At 35.5% G+C, this 18,341-nt stretch overlaps 1 protein-coding gene across 2 annotated transcripts in view; it reads left to right on the forward strand.

Moving 5' to 3' along the window:
• The window catches only part of MIB1 (MIB E3 ubiquitin protein ligase 1), a 143,663-nt gene that overhangs the window by 62,795 nt on the left and 62,527 nt on the right, over positions 1-18,341 (forward strand). For both annotated transcript variants that reach the window (XM_081262806.1, XM_081262805.1), the window contains exons 9-10: positions 622-755; positions 10,336-10,443. In XM_081262806.1, the coding sequence (XP_081118932.1) occupies positions 622-755; positions 10,336-10,443 (242 nt within the window). The remainder of the gene's footprint in view (positions 1-621; positions 756-10,335; positions 10,444-18,341) is intronic.

Genomic DNA, 18,341 nt, shown 5'->3' on the forward strand with positions numbered 1-18,341 from the left:
TTATTATATTTAGAAAAAAAGTCGTATGAAAAAGTTGTACATTTATCCCTGAGTTCTTGTTTTCCTCAAAAAATTGACAGTTAATGAAGTGTGTTGTTAGCATTTAGATGTCCTTTTTCAGCTGAAAATTGCTTTGCCCCTAAAGCATATCACAGTATACTACAGAGATCACATTACTTTTGTACCATAATCATTGATATTTTGATTAATTCTAAAGTCTGTAATATTGAGCTTCGAGAGGCACTGTGGTTTACTTAAAATCTAAAAGGAAGTTTGTATCATTGTCATATTCCCATCCTAGAGTTCATTCATAGTATCTTCAGTATGACTTCTAAATCTTGAATTATTGTTAGTATGTAACTCTATTTTTCTACAATTATAACTTGAAACACATGAATTGTAGAAAACTTAGAATGCTTATGGGCATGAATTTAATGTAGCTTCATATATTAGTAATTATATAACTTGCGTGGGTAGTTGTCTATAGCTCAGTACAAAAAATAACATTAATGATAGAAATAAAAAATAGGAAAAGATTATAGGAATATGGATAATAGTTATCTTTTAGTAGTTAAGGTTCGAGATCCTCCTATATTAGCAGCTTTATTTGATGCTTTGCAGAAAGACTCTCACAACTCCTGAAGAAATTATTTGAAACTCAAGAATCTGGTGACCTCAATGAAGAATTAGTTAAGGCTGCTGCCAATGGAGATGTTGCTAAAGTGGAAGATTTGCTAAAAAGACCAGATGTGGATGTGAGCATTTTAAAAATTATTTTGAAGCATACACAAAAAATAGCATAGTTATAATGAATCTTATATTCAACAGTTATTAAGATTTTTCCTTGTTAGATAATTAAGATTTTGCTACATGTGTTTTATCTATTCCCCTTTTCTTGTTTCTCTAAGGTATTTTAAAGTAGGCACCAGGCATTCTTCAGTGTGCACTTAAAAAAAAATTGACATTTTCTTTTGTATTTTATGACTGACAAAACTTATAGATTTTTTTTAAGTGATAATTGTTTTGGGAAATGTTAATGAATTTTCTCCATGTAAATGTGATTATATGACATCTTTTAAATATCTTTTAGTTAATTTTATAAATAGTTTCTTTAATCTCTTTTTAAAACATTTAATCTAAACTTGTACCCTTCTGTAAAAGTTGACTATTTCACAATTTGTAATGTAGATGAATTAGAGGTTATATGTTTGTAACTTTTCATAGGTGATGCTATAGTTTTTTCATTCACGCAAGCCATGTTTTACTTATTTTTTACGAGACACACATATATTTTTTACCCACCTCCCCGCAAGCCCTGTTCCTTGTCAACCTTCTGAGCCTGTGGAGTGAACCCAAAGGAGTGGAGCTCAAGCCATATTTTAAATGGGCTGTTTTCATTCTAGCATAGTTATTGTACTTTTGTTTTGTTATTGGTTACATGCTGGTACCAGTATTATGTTCAGTGCCAGAGGTTGTAGTTGATGTGGCAATTTGAATCATCCTCACTGTGTTATAAGGGCTGTTTTGCCACCTCTTTGTATTTTTGTTTGATTTTAAGTATGCTAGAGTTAGAAGATGAGAGCTATAATTTAAAAGTATTACTTTCTTTTCCAAAACTCTTGTGACATCTTAGCTTTATTGGATAGATATCAATTACAGCAAAACAATAATTTTTCAGATTTGTAATAAGTCACAAATAATTTTTTGATGTTGAAATTTCAAAATTTTTTTAAAGATAGAGTCAGATTTCCTTTATATTCTGTCAAGCACATTTACATTTGTTATACTTAATTTTGTCTTCATTTAATTATTAACGTTCTTGTAAAAATATTTTAGGGCATGCTTTCATATATATTCTTTATTTGATCAGTAAATCTAACTTGTTTTTTTCTTTTATTTAAATTGTTTTTTTTAACTAATACTAAAATCACAAAAATCACACATTTTAGTTGGGTACCATGTAAAATTTTTATTAATGTATGCATTTTATAATGTTTAAATTAGGGTAAGCAGGGCTGGGAATATGTGTAAAGCCCTGGGTTTGATTCCCCAGTACCACCAAAAAAGAATATAAACACCTGTCTCCTAAATAGTTATCATTTCTTTGTAGAGGAAACATTCCAAAATCCTTTTCTCTAGCTTATTGAAATATCCAGTTATGTTATTTTTTTCTGTAGTCATGCTATGGTGTAATAGCATATTAGAACTACTTCTGTCTGTAATTTAATAACCATTGATTAGCCTTTCCTCACTCCTTTCTCCCCGTTACTCTCCCATCCTCTGGTAACCATCATTCTATTCTCACATGAAATCATGTGGTATGTCTTTTGGTATTTTGATAGGACTTGCATTTGTAGATTGCTTTGGGTGTTGTGTTAGTTAGTTTGTACAGTGACCAAAATACCTGAGAAAAAGAAAGGAGAAAATATTTATTTTAATTTATAGTTTGAGAGGTTTTAGTGTATGGTTGTCTGACTCCATTTCTACTAAGGCAACGTAGAAATGGTGGTGGAGGAAAGCTGTGGAGAGAGGAAGGGGATAGGGACAAAGGTATGCCTCCAAGGACCCGTTTCTTCAGCTATGTCCCATCTCCCAGTAATTCCATCAAATTATTAATTCAATGATGAGGTCAGAGCCCTCATGATCCAGTCATTTCACAAAAGCTTCAGCCTCTGAACATTGTTGCATCGGGACTAAGCCTTCAACACATGAGGTGTTCTGGACATTTCATATCAAATCTTACATGTAGTATGGATACTTTAAGAGTGTTGATTCGTCCCATCTATGAATATAAAATGTCTTTCTATACTTTTGTATCCTCTTCAATTTCTGTCATCAAATTTAACTTCTTTGGTTAAATTTATTCTAACTGTAACACTAACCCTAATCCTAAACCTAACCCTAAATCTATTTTATTTATTTATTCAGTTAGTTAGTAACTGGGGATTGAACCTAGGGGCATTTAATCCTCAGCCCTTTTTATGTTACTTAACAGTAACCCTAACCCTAATCCTAACCCTAACACTAAACCTATCTTTATACTTAACACTATCCCTAACCCTCACACTAACCCTAACCCTAACCCTAACACTAACCCTAACTGTAACAAGAACCGTAACCTTCACCATAACACTAACCCTAATCCTAACCCTAATCCTAAACCTAACCCTAAATCTATTTTATTTATTTATTCAGTTAGTTAGTAACTGGGGATTGAACCTAGGGGCATTTAATCCTCAGCCCTTTTTATGTTTTATGTTGAGACAGGGTCTCGCTAAGTTGCTCAGATCCTCGCTAACTTGCTGAGACTGGCTTTGAACTTGTGATTTTCCTGCCTCAGCCTCCTGAGCTGTTGGGATTGATTACCGTCATGTGCCACTGTGCCCTGCTTATTTATTTTTGTAGCTATTATAAATAGAATTACTTTCATGATTTCTATATCAGATAATTTACTATTGATGTATAACAATGCCATTGATGTTTGTATGTTCATTTTGTACCCTCTAACTTTACTGAATATATTTATAAGTTCTAATAGTTTTTTGGTGGAGTCTTTGGAGTTTTCTATATAAAAGATTATGTCTTGTGCAAAGAGCTACAATTTAGTTTCCTCTTTTCCAATTTGGAGGCCCTTTACATCTTTCTCTTGTTTGATTGCTTTGGCTATAACTTAAAGTACAATGTAGAATAAAATTAAGGAAAGGACTGAAATTTCATTCATTTGCCTAGTATGTGCAAGTGCCTGAATTCAGTCACCAGCACGTAGGGGGAAAAAAAGTGGCAGAAGTGAGCATCTTTATCTTGTTCCAAATCTTAGAAATCTTTCAGCTTTTCTCCATTCAATATAATGTAAACTGTTGACTTATGGTATACAGCCTTTGTTATGTTGAGGTATGTTCCTTCTATACCTAATACGTTCAGAATTTTCATCATGAATATGTTGAATCTTAACAAATGCTTTTTTCTGCAACTGTTACAATTATTATACAGTTTTTGTTCTTCATTTGTTGATGTGGTACGTCAGAATTGTGTATTTTGAACCATCCTTGCATCCCTAAGATGAATTCGAATTGATTATCATTTTATTGCTGTTGGATTTAATTTATGGGTATTTTGCTGAGGATTTTTTGCACATATGTTCAGCAAAGATAATGGCTTGTAGCTTTCTTGTCTTTTGTTGTCCTTGTCTAGTTTTTATATCAGGGTGTTTTCCTCATAGAGTGAGGTAAGATGAATTCCTCCTCTTTAATTTTTTAGAGTAGTTTAATAATTTAAGAAGACTTGCTGATGTTGGTAGAATTCAGTACTGAAGCAAGTCATCTGGTTTTGGTTTTTCTTTGTTGGGAGATGTTATTACTGATTCAGTCTTGTTACATGTTACTGGTCTGTTTAGATGTATTATTTCATCATGACTCAATCTTGGGTGAATGTGTCATCAAATTTGTGAACATATAGTTGTTCATGATAACCTGTCAAGATCTTTTGTATTTCTATGGTATCAGTTGTAATGTCTCCTTTTTCATCTCTGACTTTATTTGAATGTTCTCTTTTCCTTAGAAGTCTTGATAAGTCTGTCTATTTTATCTTTCTGAAGAACTACCTCTTGATCCTTTGTATTGTTTTAAGTCTCATGTTTAATTTATTTTGCTCTTATCCCTATTATTTCATTCTTTCTATTCATTTTGCATTTGGTTCCTTGAGGTACAGTGATAGGTAGTTTATTTGAATTCTTTCTTCTTTTTTGATATTAAGTTTTTATTGTCATAAACATTTCTAATAATGCATTTGTCCTATCCTATAAATTTTGATATAGTGTATTTCCATTTTCATTTGTTTCAAGAATTTTAAAATTTGCTTAATTTCTTCCTTGATCCATACGTTGTTCAAGAGTAAATTGTTGAATTTTCACATTTTGTATAGACTTCTTGTTGTTGATTTCTAGTTTTGTTGTGCTGTGTTTGGAAAAAAACTCAATATGATTTCACTCTTAAAAATTTGTTGAAACTCTTGTAGGTCTATCAAATGATCTATTCTGGAGAATGTTCCATGCGTTGTTAAGAAGAATGTATATTATTTTGTAGTTGAATGAAATGTTCTGTCGATGTCTGTTGGGTCCATTTGCTCTGGGATGTAGTTTAACTCTGTTTCTTTATTTATTCTTCTGTGTGTTGCTGAAAGTGGGATGTTAAATTCTCCTATTACTATTGTCAATATTCTGTTCTTTTTTATTTGGTGAACTGTGGTTTGACCCCAGTGTCTTGTGCCTTCTAGGCACATGCCTCACCACTGAGCTACCTTCTCAGCACCCTGCCCCGCACTATTGTATCAGTGTTTATCTCCCATCAGGTCTGTTAATATTTGCTCTAGCTGGGTGCAGTGGCAGACCTGTAATTCCAGCGACTCGGGAGACTGAGGTAGGAGGATTATGAACCCAAACTCAGCCTCAGCAATTTATTGAGGCCCTAGGCATTTCAGTGAGACCCTGTCTCTAATAAAATAATAAAAAAGGGCTGGGGATGTGGCTCAGCAGTTAATCGTCCCTAGGTTCAATCCTTGGTATTCCCCCCACCCCACAATTTGCTTTATATAGTTAGATTCTCTTCTTTTGAGTGCATATGTAATTATAATTGTTATTTTCTTTTTTTTGAATTGACCCCTTAATGTTATATAATGACCTTCCTTGTTTCTCTTTATTGCTTTTGATTTAGTCTATTTTATTTGATAAAAGTGTGGTTATTTCTTCTTTCTTTTGGATTCTGTTTGTGTGGAATATCTTACTTCATCTGTTCACTTTGAGTCTGTGTATGTCTTTAGAGGTAAAGTGAATTTCTTATAAGCAACATGTAGTTGTGTCTTTTTATCTATTTAATCACTCTTTGTCTCATAATTAGAGGCTTTAGACCATTTCGATTATTTTAAAGTAATGTTTTAACAATGTCATAATACCAAAAAATAGTTCTATAAGGTTTATTATGAAAAACAATATGCCTTCCTTCACACCCTTGTTTTCTCATTATTTAGAGGCAACTATTTTGAACTTGTAACTGATATTCTTCATATTTACCTCCTTGTCTTCTAATATCATGCTTTATTATTATTTCTTGATTTTCTTTCCTTTTTTTTTTTTTTTTTGATTTTGTGCTATAAATTCTCTTTTCTGCTGTAGAACCTGAGGATTCTGTTTCCTTTCACCACCTCCAGTCTACCCCCACCACAACCATACACACACTTTCCAGCTTCTTCTTATGGTTATAGTATATTATAATTTTGTATATTCTGTAAATGGTATTTGTATTTGAGCTGTGGAGTATGCTAGAATGTATTTTTCTACACAACCTTTTTTTTCATTATAGTTCTTACTAGTCCTTTTTAAGAAATAAAGATATAAATTTTTTTTTTAATATTTATTTTTTTAGTATTTGGCGGACACAACATCTTTGTTTGTATGTGGTGCTGAGGATCGAACCCGGGCCGCACGCATGCCAGATGAGCGCTCTACCGCTTGAGCCACATCTCCAGTCCCAAGATATAAATTTTAATGCAGTGAAATCAAGTTGAGTTTTGACAAATGCATACAGCCACTTAATCTATAACTGTATTAAGATGGAGAATGTTTCCTTTATTCTAAAGTTTCACTGTGATCTGTCCCAGATCCTGTTAACCCCATACATAATTTAAAAAGTTTTTCATTTTTATCTATATTTTTATTATTAATTCCTCCCCAAATTTCTAATTGTTCATTTTCATATTATGACATCAGGTATATCAGATATTTGTTTCATATTCTGAGAGAAATTTCTTTTAGTGCCTTCTCACATTCTCTACCTATAAGTTGTCCTCTTTATGTAGTCTCTGATGGCTTCCCTTCCCCTCTTTCTTGTGTTATATGTCTTGTTTTGTGTGTTTCTTGTCTTTCCATGTTTACTGTATCTTTTCTAAGGTATAGATTTTAGTGGCTTTTGAGAAAGAATATGTGGGAAATACATCTTTCATGTCTTGATTTTTTTTCCCCCAACCTCACAGTTATGTTTTATATGGGGATAGAATTCTGAGTTAGAGATGATTTTCCTTCAGCATAATTTCAGAATTGCTATTGAGAAGAATGAAGCCATCCTAACTCCTAATTTTTCAATATTCTGTTAGTTTTAAATTTCAAGGCTTTTCCCTCTCTTGGTTCTCTTTATGTTCTCATTCATGCCATCATGTTGGTATTTAAAGTGTATATTATACTTTCTCTTCTTATTGAGTAGACTGTTGGTAAGGTCCTTTATATATTTTTTTGTCCCTGCTAAGTTTTTAATCTCTTCTAAGTTATTCTTTTCTGTTTTGGGCCTAGTTTTTTCATGTCAGAGCCCCTCCTTGGTTGTCTGGTGATCTTTGGTTGTCCCTTCTTCTCTAAGAGTGGGCATGTAAAGCCTTATTTGAAAGGGTTTGTCAACCCTTGACCTAACGTTGCTCTGGGCGACTCCTGGTGTAGTTGTTAGGGTTTTTCTGTGGAGCTGATCTGAATCCCCAGAAAATTGTCTTCATTCTCTGGCATAGAGGGTATAGACCTAGCTTTCAGACTTGAGAAGTGGTCCTGGTTTCTCTGCTTTCAGCTTGTAAATACTTACATAAAACTTATAAAGTTTTAAGTGCCAGGTTTCTAAAGGATAGAGCCTCTATCCTTTTCATGGGACAAATATTCAGGTTTCTGTCCAGTAAGGGAGGAGTAGTAACTAAGCTGTCTGGTATGGGGAAATCCAGGAATAGAAGTACCTTTTTCTTTTGGTACTGGGGATTGAACTCAGGGGCATTTGACCACTGAGCCACATCTCCAGCTGTTTTATATTTTATTTAGCGATAGGGTCACACTGAGTTGCTTAGTACCTTGGCATTGCTAAGGCTAGCTTTGAACTTGCCATACTACTGTCTTAGCCACCCGATCCAACCGCTGGAATTAAGGCATGCACCACTGAGCCCGTCATAAGTTTGTTCGTTTGTTCTTTCTTTCTTTCTCTCTCTCTCTCTCCCTCCCTCCCTCCCTCCCTCCCTCCCCCTCTCCCTCCCTCCCCTCTCTCTCTCCCTCCCCTCCCTCTCCCTCCCTCCCTCCCTCCCTCCCCCTCTCCCTCCCTCCCTCCCTCCCTCCCTCCCTCCCTCCCCCTCTCCCTCCCTCCCTCCCTCCCTCCCCTCTCTCTCTCCCTCCCCTCCCTCTCCCTCCCTTCCCCCTCCCCCTCCCTTCCCCTCCCTCCCTCCCCTAGGGCCTTGTGCATGAGAGGCAGGCACTCTACCAACTGAGTTATTTCCCCAACCCCATAAGTGCTTTTATATATATAAATGTTATAGATGGACACAATATCTTTATTTTTTATTTTTATGTGGGGCTGAGGATTGAATCCCAGGCATGCAAGGCAAACGCTTTACCACTGAGCTACAATCCCAGTTCCCCCATAAGTGCTTTTTAAACAGACTCTTGACCAGTGCTTTTGTGCTTGGTGTCTACCACATTTATTCCCAAAGCCAGAAGTATTTTGCCATCAGTTTTGAGCCTTTTGGAGTTCATTGTTCAAAGAATTGCCTTTAGGTTTTTCTCCAGGCAGGTTTTTTTGTTCTGCTAAAGTTAGTTCTATTTGTTCATTGTCTTTCAAGATTTCAGTGTAGATAGTGCATATGTCTATGTGTGAGCATGTCTTTGTGCATGTGTATGCATTTCCTGTTGAGTTTATCTTGGTTGAGGCTTAAAAGAAAAAAGTCTTCAGTAAGATGTTAGTGAATAACGTAAAATGTGACTCATCTTTTAACTTAATATAAGAAGAATATATTTTTAAAAAGTCTCATGATATTTAAAAAAAAAAAAACATGTTGTCTTGCCTCATATCCACCAGTGTTTCACCTCTTGTAGTGGATTTTTTTTTTTAAACTTTGTTTTCTTATTTGTTCTTAGCATCTTCCTTTTGATTTTAAAATGAATTCTTGAAAATCTTTTACGTGAATTTTTTCCTAGAGTTTTTTTTCTCCTTTAATTTGTTCTTCCGGAGTTATGTTTTCTTAAATTTGAATTAATTATTCTGTTTTGTTCATTTTATGTTTTTGAGTCTTTCTCAGCCCTCTCTCTGATCATTGGTTTTTTATTTGTATCTGAATAAGACATTAAAAAACTGATGGATAACTCTCCTTACCTCATGGGACTGACTGACTGACTTTGCATTATGATGATTGGAGGTTTGGGGATCTCCAAATGCCATCATTTAGGGGTCTATTCTCTATGGCTATTTAGTATAGAGCTAAGAAACCTTTTTTTCTGTCAGGGCTGGGCCTAGAGTATGACTGTTGTACATCAGACTTAGGTCCAGTGTCCCTCTTATGAGCCCTCTGATGTGCTTGTATTTGTAGGTTTTCATTTTGTCTAGAGGGTCTTGTGTTTTTTATGCTTAGCTTTCTCTTCCCTATAAAGTCAATTATTGTTCCTCTTTCTGTTTTCTTTGTTTTTTTTCCCCCCTGATGTTAATTCTACCTTTCCCTTTGTCTTTATGGACTTTACATTTTAAATTATTAACTGCCATTTTAGTGTGGTCTCAGGAGAGATAGGATATAAATGTGTGGCCAGGCTACCATCCTTAGCCATCTTTTGTTGTCAGATGGATGAGAATGAAAGAGGTAGAAAAAAGAATTGCACTTGGCTTGGGGAATGTTCATGGGTAAGTTTTGCATGTACATAGCATCTGAAGATAAGGATAGGTTGGAAATTGCGGCTTTATAATACAATAGTTATATATAGTCACCTTGCCAACTCATTTATGTTTGTCTACAATGGTATGTGGTATATTTGTTGAATTGAATTTATTTATTTTTTAGTGGCTAGTAACTTTTCTAAAAGTTTTTCATTCACCTTGCTGATTTTTCCATTTAACCACAGTCTGAGATTTAATAATACAAAAAGAAGTGTACTCTATATACAAATCTAACTTAACTTTCCTCCCCCTTACCTCTTTTCTTTCTTCTTTACAGTCTGGCTAAACAATTCTTTCATGAGCTCTTAGAATAATGAAACTTTAATTTAAAAAAAATGCTTGCTTTCCTTCTCTAAATTAAAGAGTGAGTTTCTGTTGGGCTGGGGACATGTCTCAGTGATAGAGCGTTTGCCTGACATACATGAGGCCCTGGGTTCAACTCCCCAATACCACAAAAAGAAAAGAAATAAAGAGTTTCTGGTGATTTCTCTTATAATACATGGAACATCAAATTATTCTTATGGAATTGTACAATAAACAAGTTTTAAACCTATACTATATGTATATGTTGGTTCTTTCTTTCTGGTTTGTGACATTTGTTCATCTTTTTTTTTTTTTTTTTAAGGTAAATGGGCAATGTGCTGGCCATACAGCTATGCAAGCGGCTAGTCAAAATGGACATGTTGATATTTTGAAGTTACTTCTGAAGCAAAATGTGGATGTAGAAGCAGAGGTAATTAAACTAAGCTTGAAAATATTTTAAGTAAAAATTATCTTAGAAATAACTCTATATGAGATGGATTTTCATTCTCAAAATTTAATACTTACCTAATACTTTTCTGATTGAAAATTAAATTTTAACAAAAGCTAGCTTAAAGTATTTTTTGGTTTTCTAAGATTCTTCCAATATTTTAGGAATAGCCCTAGCATTTCCTGCTAATCTGGTGGAACCATTGTGCTATTGGGAGCCCAGCTGGGTTCACCTAAGAATCATACTAGGAATGTTGAGGGAAGGGGAACACAGACATTCTTGAATCAGAGTCTTTCCTGATCTCTGTAATACTCAGAGATAATTCTTTGTTTTTTGTCATAACTGAATTTGTGTTTGTGTAGACTTCTGGTTTCTTGACCTTAATGTGAATCTTTGAAAGTTACAGTGCATGCTTATCACTGTACATATATACATACATTTAACTTAGAGTTAAAAAAATATATATATATATAAATAAAATCTATTTATTTATTTGGTATCGGGGATTGAATTCAGGGGCACTTGACAACTGAGTCACATCTCCAGCCCCATTTTGTATTTTATTTAGAGATAGGGTTTCACTGAGTTGTTTAGTACCTTGATTTTGCTGAGGCTGGCATTGAACCTCCTTCTGCCTTAGCCTCCCAAGCCACTGGGATTACAGGCATGTGCTACCATGCCTGGCGAGAATATTCTTATAAGAGGAAAATAAATATATCTTATTATCTTTGGAATTTCAGTTGAGAATCTGTATGTATGTATTGGATAAAGGGTAGCTTGCTTTGTTAATTATAACCTCATATTAAATATATACTAGGATTATATTTGTTTCAGTGTCATGCAAAATTATGTAGAGTAAGTCAGAAGCTAGCAAATTTAGCTTAGGCAGGATATTACAGTTCTGTCCAAAAGCTTCTCCCAATCTGGTGGACCAATCTATTTTTATGAATTAAAAAACCTTAAGACACACATTTGAAAAGACACACATTTCTAGTCATATGTTCCTTTTGCTTTTTTTTTTTTTCCCCTTCTCTAATTGTATGTATTTTTGAATTGTTGACAGCTCAAAAAGAGCCTATGGTGTTTCAGAGGTAAACAATTCATCTTTCTTGGAATTATCTGTTGCCCAAAAAGACCTGAATTTTAAATTAGCACATTAGAAATCTATGAACTACATAATAGTAGTTTTTTTAGTTGCATATTTCTTGGATGTAAATTTAGGAATTTAGAACCTAAATGTGTGTTCTAAGAGTTTCTTTTGATGGTGCAGTAAAGGCTTAGTTAATTTTAGCATTTTGTAAGTGGAAGGCAATTAAATTTTTTGTTGTTGTTTTACTTTGATTTGGGAAAATGGAGTGACGTTTGCTGACTGAATATCTCATTTTTAAAAATTTAATGAATCCAAAAACTGCACTAACAAAAACTACTAAAATACCAAGCCCTTCTGATTATAGACAGTAAAGCAAGAGGTTAACAAAATTACATTCCTTTTTGCCTTATTTTTTAAAAAGTATGTTTTCTGATTCAGAAGTTAATTATTACAACCACCCATTGATTTATAAATCTAGAGGTTTCTGTTCACATGAGAGCCTCTGCAGAATGAGGTGCACCTATAGAGTTGGAATGAAATTGGCCTTGTTTTTCAAGAGTAGATTTTCTTTCCTACGTAATTGAATTCATATATAGAACAAATGGTTAGTTAATGCTGTGAACATGTAAGATTGATGTTGACATGAGGATTAGTAGCCAGATGTTTGTAAATAATTTGCACCATACTCCTCATTTAGATTTCCATTCTGTACATTTTCTGTTTAAAAAACCATTGTAGACCTAATTTGTAGAAATAGAATGGAAAAGGGATATTTACCTGTCAGGTTAAATTTAATGACACTTTTTTTTAATTGATTTTTTAAATACACGACAGCAGAATGCATTACAATTCTTATTACACATAGAGCACAATTTTTCATATCTTTGTATATAAAGTATGTTCACGCCAATTCATGTCTGCATACATGTACTTTGTTTTATTTTTTTTGAATTACAATTTTTATTATACATATATACCACAGTTTTTCATATCTCTGTTTATATATAAAGTTTGTTGACACCCAATTCATGTCTTCATATAAGTACTTTGGATAATGATGTCCATCACATTCCACCATCCTTGCTAATCCCCTGCCCCCCTCCTTTTCCCTCCCACCTCTCTTCCCTATCTAGAATTCATCTGTTTCTCCCATGCTCGCTCTCCCTACTCCACTATGAGTCAGCCTCCTTATATCACAGAAAACATTCGGCATTTGTTTTTTGGGGAATTCGCTAACTTCATTTAGCATTATCTTCTCCAACGCCATCCATTTACCTGCAAATGCCATGATTTTATTCTCTTTTATTGCTGAGTAAAATTCCATTGTGTATATATGCCCCCCCCTTTTTTATGCATTCATCCACTGAAGGGCATCTAGGTTGGCTCCACAGTTTAGCTATTGTGAATTGTGCTGCTGTAAACATTGATGTGGCAATTAAACACCTATCTCTCACCATGCACAAAACTTAACTCAAAATGGATCAAGGACCTAGGAATTAAACCAGAGACTGCGTCTAATAGAAGAAAAAGTAGGCCCTAATCTTCATCATGTGGGGTTAGGCCCCAACTTCCTTAAGAAGACTCCTATAGTGCAAGAATTAAAACCAAGAATCAATAAATGGGATGGAATCAAACTAAAAAGTTTCTTCTCAGCAAAAGAAAACAATCTGTGAGGTGAACAGAGAGCCTGCATCCTGGGAGCAAATTTTTACCCCCACACATCAGATAGAGCATTAATCTCTAGGGTATATAAAGAACTCAGAAAGCTAAGCACCAAAAAAATCAAATAACCCAATCAACAAATGGACCAAGGACCTGAACAGACACTTCTCAGAAGAGGATATACAATTAACAAATATATGAAAAAATGCTCAGTATCTCTATCAATTAGAGAAATGCAAATCAAAACTACTCTAAGATATCATCTTACTCCAGTTATAATTGCAGTTATGAAGACAAACAACAATAAGTGTTGGCGAGGATGTGGGGAAAAAGATACATTCATACACTGCTGGTGGGATTGCAAATTGGTGCAGCCAATATGGAAAGCAATATGGAGATTCCTTGGAAATCTGGAAATGGAACCACCATTTGACCCAGCTATTCCTCTCCTTGGACTATACCCGAAGGGCTTAATGACACTTTTTAATGACACTAACTCAAAGAGGAAAAACTGCATTTCAAAATTGAATTAAAATGTAAATACAACTGATGGCCCAAGATTAGAACAAAAATTCATTAAAGTCTCATTTTTTTCTAGGATATAAGAATTAACATAGTCTATTAGACAGCACTATAGTTTGTTTTAAGAAGTAGTTCTCACTCGGGTATTTTTTTCCTACAGGGTAACTTTTGGAAATGTCTGGAGACATGTTTGATTGTTACACTGGGTGGGAGTAGGGGATTTACTACTTAAATCTATTGGTTGCAAGGTAAGATTGATACTGAATATCCTACAGTGTGCAGGATAGCTCTCACAGCAACAAATTATGGCCTAATATTTTGATAGACATAAAGTTAAGAAAATAGCTAATTTTGCAAGTGCACTTAAATTTGTGATTCACTTGCCAAGTTTAAAAAGTAATTTGTTTTTATTAGTCTTTTTATTATTGGAAATTTTAAGCACTTGGAAAAATAGAATAGTACAGTGAACCCTGTGTACCCATTACCCCATTACTCTACTTTAATTGTTATTATTTTTTTGAAAACCTTAACTTTTTTTTTGTTGTTGTTGCCAATGGACCTTTATTTTATTTATTTATATGCGGTGCTGAGAATGGAACCTAGTACCTCACACATGCTAGGCAAGCACTCTACCAATGAGCTACAACTCCAGCCCCCACTTCAGTTGTTATTAATGACAGGTTTTATTTTATCTATATCTTTTACTTTATTTCCTGCACTGAATTATTTTGAAACACATCCAAATATCATTATTTCATCTAGTAAATATTTTAGTATGTATTCTAAAATATAAGGAGTCGGAGATCCAACATGGCGGCGGGCGGAGAGGCAGTGCTTTCAATACCCCCTCAGTGATGGGGTCAGAGAGACGCATAGATACGCTTGCTTAGATTCTACCTGCTGAGAATCTCCTAGCAAAATTCCACTGAAGAGAGACGGGCTGGTAGTTACTAGGATTTTTTGAGGTGACATTTTGCCCCAGACGAGTGAATCCCCGCCACCAGACGCAGAGGTCCAGACCCGCCAGCCGCTCTGTGCGGCCGCCTGCCCGCAGCCACCATGACTGGGCGGCTAGCCTCCCGAGACGCAGCTTGGCACAGGAAGAGGTCTCTAGCCAAGCCGTCATGAAATAGCGAGCCGGGAGCTGAGGCCAACCGGGGATGGACCAGTCCCACCCCTCCCTTCCGATACTCCGGCAAGCAGCCTGGGGCCTGCCATAGCAGAGAGGTGATGTCATTGGAGTTCGGCCAACGGAATTCCTTCCCAGCGGAATCCACTTTAGCAGGTGTGTGACTCCCACCCCATCCAGATACAAGCATCCAGGAAACCTCAGGGATCTCTCCGGGGGCGTGTCTGTAGGGAAGCAGAGGGGATTCCCGATCCCCAACCCCCCATATCACCAGCGGCGACTCCCAAGGTCTTAGCCGCTAGTTTACCACAGCACTGGGGCTTAAATGGGACCCGCGGTGGGGCTGCAAGTGTAACTAGATCTCTGGGGAACCGCTTCCGGTGAACAGGACCTGGCTGGCCGGCTGACAGGAGGAAGGGGGGAGGGGCCGGAGAAGTGAAACTGCTCTGGACTGACAAGATTGAGAGACTCCCAGGAGCTGCCTTACAGGGATTGCTATCAGCACATAGAGGGCAGAAGCCTGGCTCGGAGGGCACAGCTCCGCCTACTGGAAGAGAAGAAAATGGATCTCTAAGACTTCAATTTTTTCTTTCTTTTTTTTCCTTCTCTCTCTGTTCTTTTCTCCCCTTTTCCTTCTTTCTTTCCCGTTTCAAGTTTTATTGTTCTTTTCATTCTCCTCTAATCTATCTCTCTCTCTCTTCTTCTTTCTTTTTAAGAGCACCTTCCTTCCCCTACCCCCCAACCTTCATCCCAAGCATTACGTCTTCCATTACGTGTAATTGTCTAAATGCAAATAGATGAATGTTTGGAGGCTGTCTATAGGGCTCCTAAATACCTAGCTACTACCAACACCCTGATCCAATCGTCTGTTAGTATCCCCCTTCAGTAGAGCAATCTTCTAAAGTAGCCAAGACATACTAACCCTCATACCATCATAGCACCTAACCTAAACATAAAGTCCTAAGAACAAACAACAAATCACTATATGCATACAGAATCCGGAAGCCTTTTATGAATTGAATGAATCAGCTTTAAAGTACAATAAAGCCCAACATTTCTAGGCATAGTCTACCACCACAAAGGAGAGACAACAGAGATATACAAAACCAAAACAAGTTTATAGGAGAAAGCAAAAACACAGCAGTCAAACAGAGCTGGAAAGTAACGTGAACAACATGAAAAAACAAGGGAAAAAAGGATTACAAACAATGCAGGACAACTTAAATCTACAGGAGGACCTAGAAGCATCAGAAACATGGACAGGGAAAGAACTCAAGGCATACCTAACTCAGATGGCACGGAATATTAGAGAAGACATGAGACAGCAAGTCCAAGCAATGAAAGTATATTTTGAAAACGAATTAAACAAACAAATTCAAATGGCAAAGAACGAGCTTTACCAGGAGATAGAGATTTAAAAAAAAAATCAAACAGTAATCCTAGAAATGCAGGAAACCATAAACCAAATTAAAAACTCAAACGACAATATTACAAATAGACTAGAACAAGTAGAACTCAGAACATCAGATAATGAATACAAAGTTTATCAGAAAGGATGCTTAAATCTCATGAGCAATCTATCCAAGAGATATGGGATGTCATAAAAAAAACTAAATTTGAGGGTCATCGGGATAGAAGAAGGCACAGAGACTCAAACCAAAGGAATGGACAGCATATTAAATGAAATAATCCTAGAAAATTTCCCAGAGATGGAAGATGGAATGGATTGCCAAATCCTGTAAGCCTACAGGACCCCAAACATTCAAAACCGTAATAGACAAACTCCAAGACATATAATTATGAAGATAGCCAACATACAGAACAAGGAGAGACTATTAAAAGCTACGAGATAAAGGAGGCAGATTACATTCAGGGGTAAACCAATTAGGTTAACGACTGATTTTTTATCACAGACTTTGAAAGTGAGAAGATCCTGGAACAACATATTTCAAATGCTGAAAAATAATGGATTCCAACCAAGAATACTGTATCCAGCAAAATTAAGCTTCAGATTTGACAATGAAATTAAAATATTTCATGATAAACAAAAGCTAAAAGAATTCGCAGCCAGAAAACCAGCACTGCAAAGCATTTTGAGCAAAATACTACAAGAAGAGGAACTGAAAAATAGCGCCCAAAACTAACAGTGGGGGGTATCTCAGTAAAGGGGGAGAAAAATAACCAAAGAGGAAAAATTAGCCAAACTAAAATAAATAAATAAATGAACATGACTGGAAGTACAAATCATATTTCAATTGTAACCTTAAATGTTAATGGCTTAAATTCACCAATCAACAGACATAGGCTAGTAACCTGGATTAAAAAACCAAATCCAACAATATGCTGCCTTCAGGAGACTCTCATGATAGGAAAAGACATACACAGGCTGAAGGTGAAAGGTTGGGAAAAATCATACCACTCACATGGCCCTCGGAAGCAAGCAGGAGTGGCCATACTCATATCGAATAAAATCAACTTCAAACCTAAGTTAATCAAAAGGGATAAAGAAGGACACTATATACTGTTAAAAGGAACCATCCATCAAGAAGACATAACAATTATCAATTTGTATGCACCAAACAATGGTGCTGCAACGTTCATAAAACAAACTCTCCTCAAGTTCAAGAGTCAAATAGACCACAACACAATAATTATGGGTGACTTCAACACACTGCTCTCGCCATTAGACACATCCTCTAGACAAAAGCTGAATAAAGAAACTATAGAACTCAATAACACAATCAATAACCTAGACTTAACCGACATATATAGAATATATCAACCATCATCAAGTGGATACACGTTCTTCTCAGCAGCACATGGATCCTACTCAAAGATAGACCATATATTATGCCATAGGGCAACTCTTAGTAAATATAAAGGTGTGGAGATAATACCATGCATCATATCTGATCATAATGGAATGAATCTGGAAATCAGTGATAAAAGAAGGAAGGAAAAATCCTGCATCACCTGGAAAATGAACAATATGTTACTGAAATATCAATGGGTTACAGAAGACATAAAGGAGGAAATAAACAAATTCTTAGAGATAAATGATAATACAGACACAACATACCGGAATCTATGGGACACAATGAAAGCAGTTTTAAGAGGGAAATTCATTTCCTGGAGTTCATTCCTCAAAAAAAGAAAAAACCAACAAATAAATGAACTCACACTACATCTCAAAACCCTAGAAAAGGAGGAGCAAAAGAACAGCAAATATAACAGAAGACAAGAAATAATTAAAATCAGAGCTGAAATCAACAAAATTGAAACAAAAAAAAACCATTGAAAAAATTGATAAAACTAAAAGTTGGTTCTTTGAAAAAATAAATAAGATCGACAGACCCTTAGCCATGCTAACGAAGAGAAGAAGAGAGAAATCTCAAATTACTAACATACGGGATGAAAAAGTCAATATCACAACAGACACTACAGAAATACAGAAGATAATTAGAAAGTATTTTGAAT

Source organism: Spermophilus citellus (genome assembly GCF_964194105.1).
Source record: "Spermophilus citellus genome assembly, chromosome: 12".
Classification (NCBI taxonomy): Eukaryota; Metazoa; Chordata; class Mammalia; order Rodentia; family Sciuridae; genus Spermophilus; species Spermophilus citellus.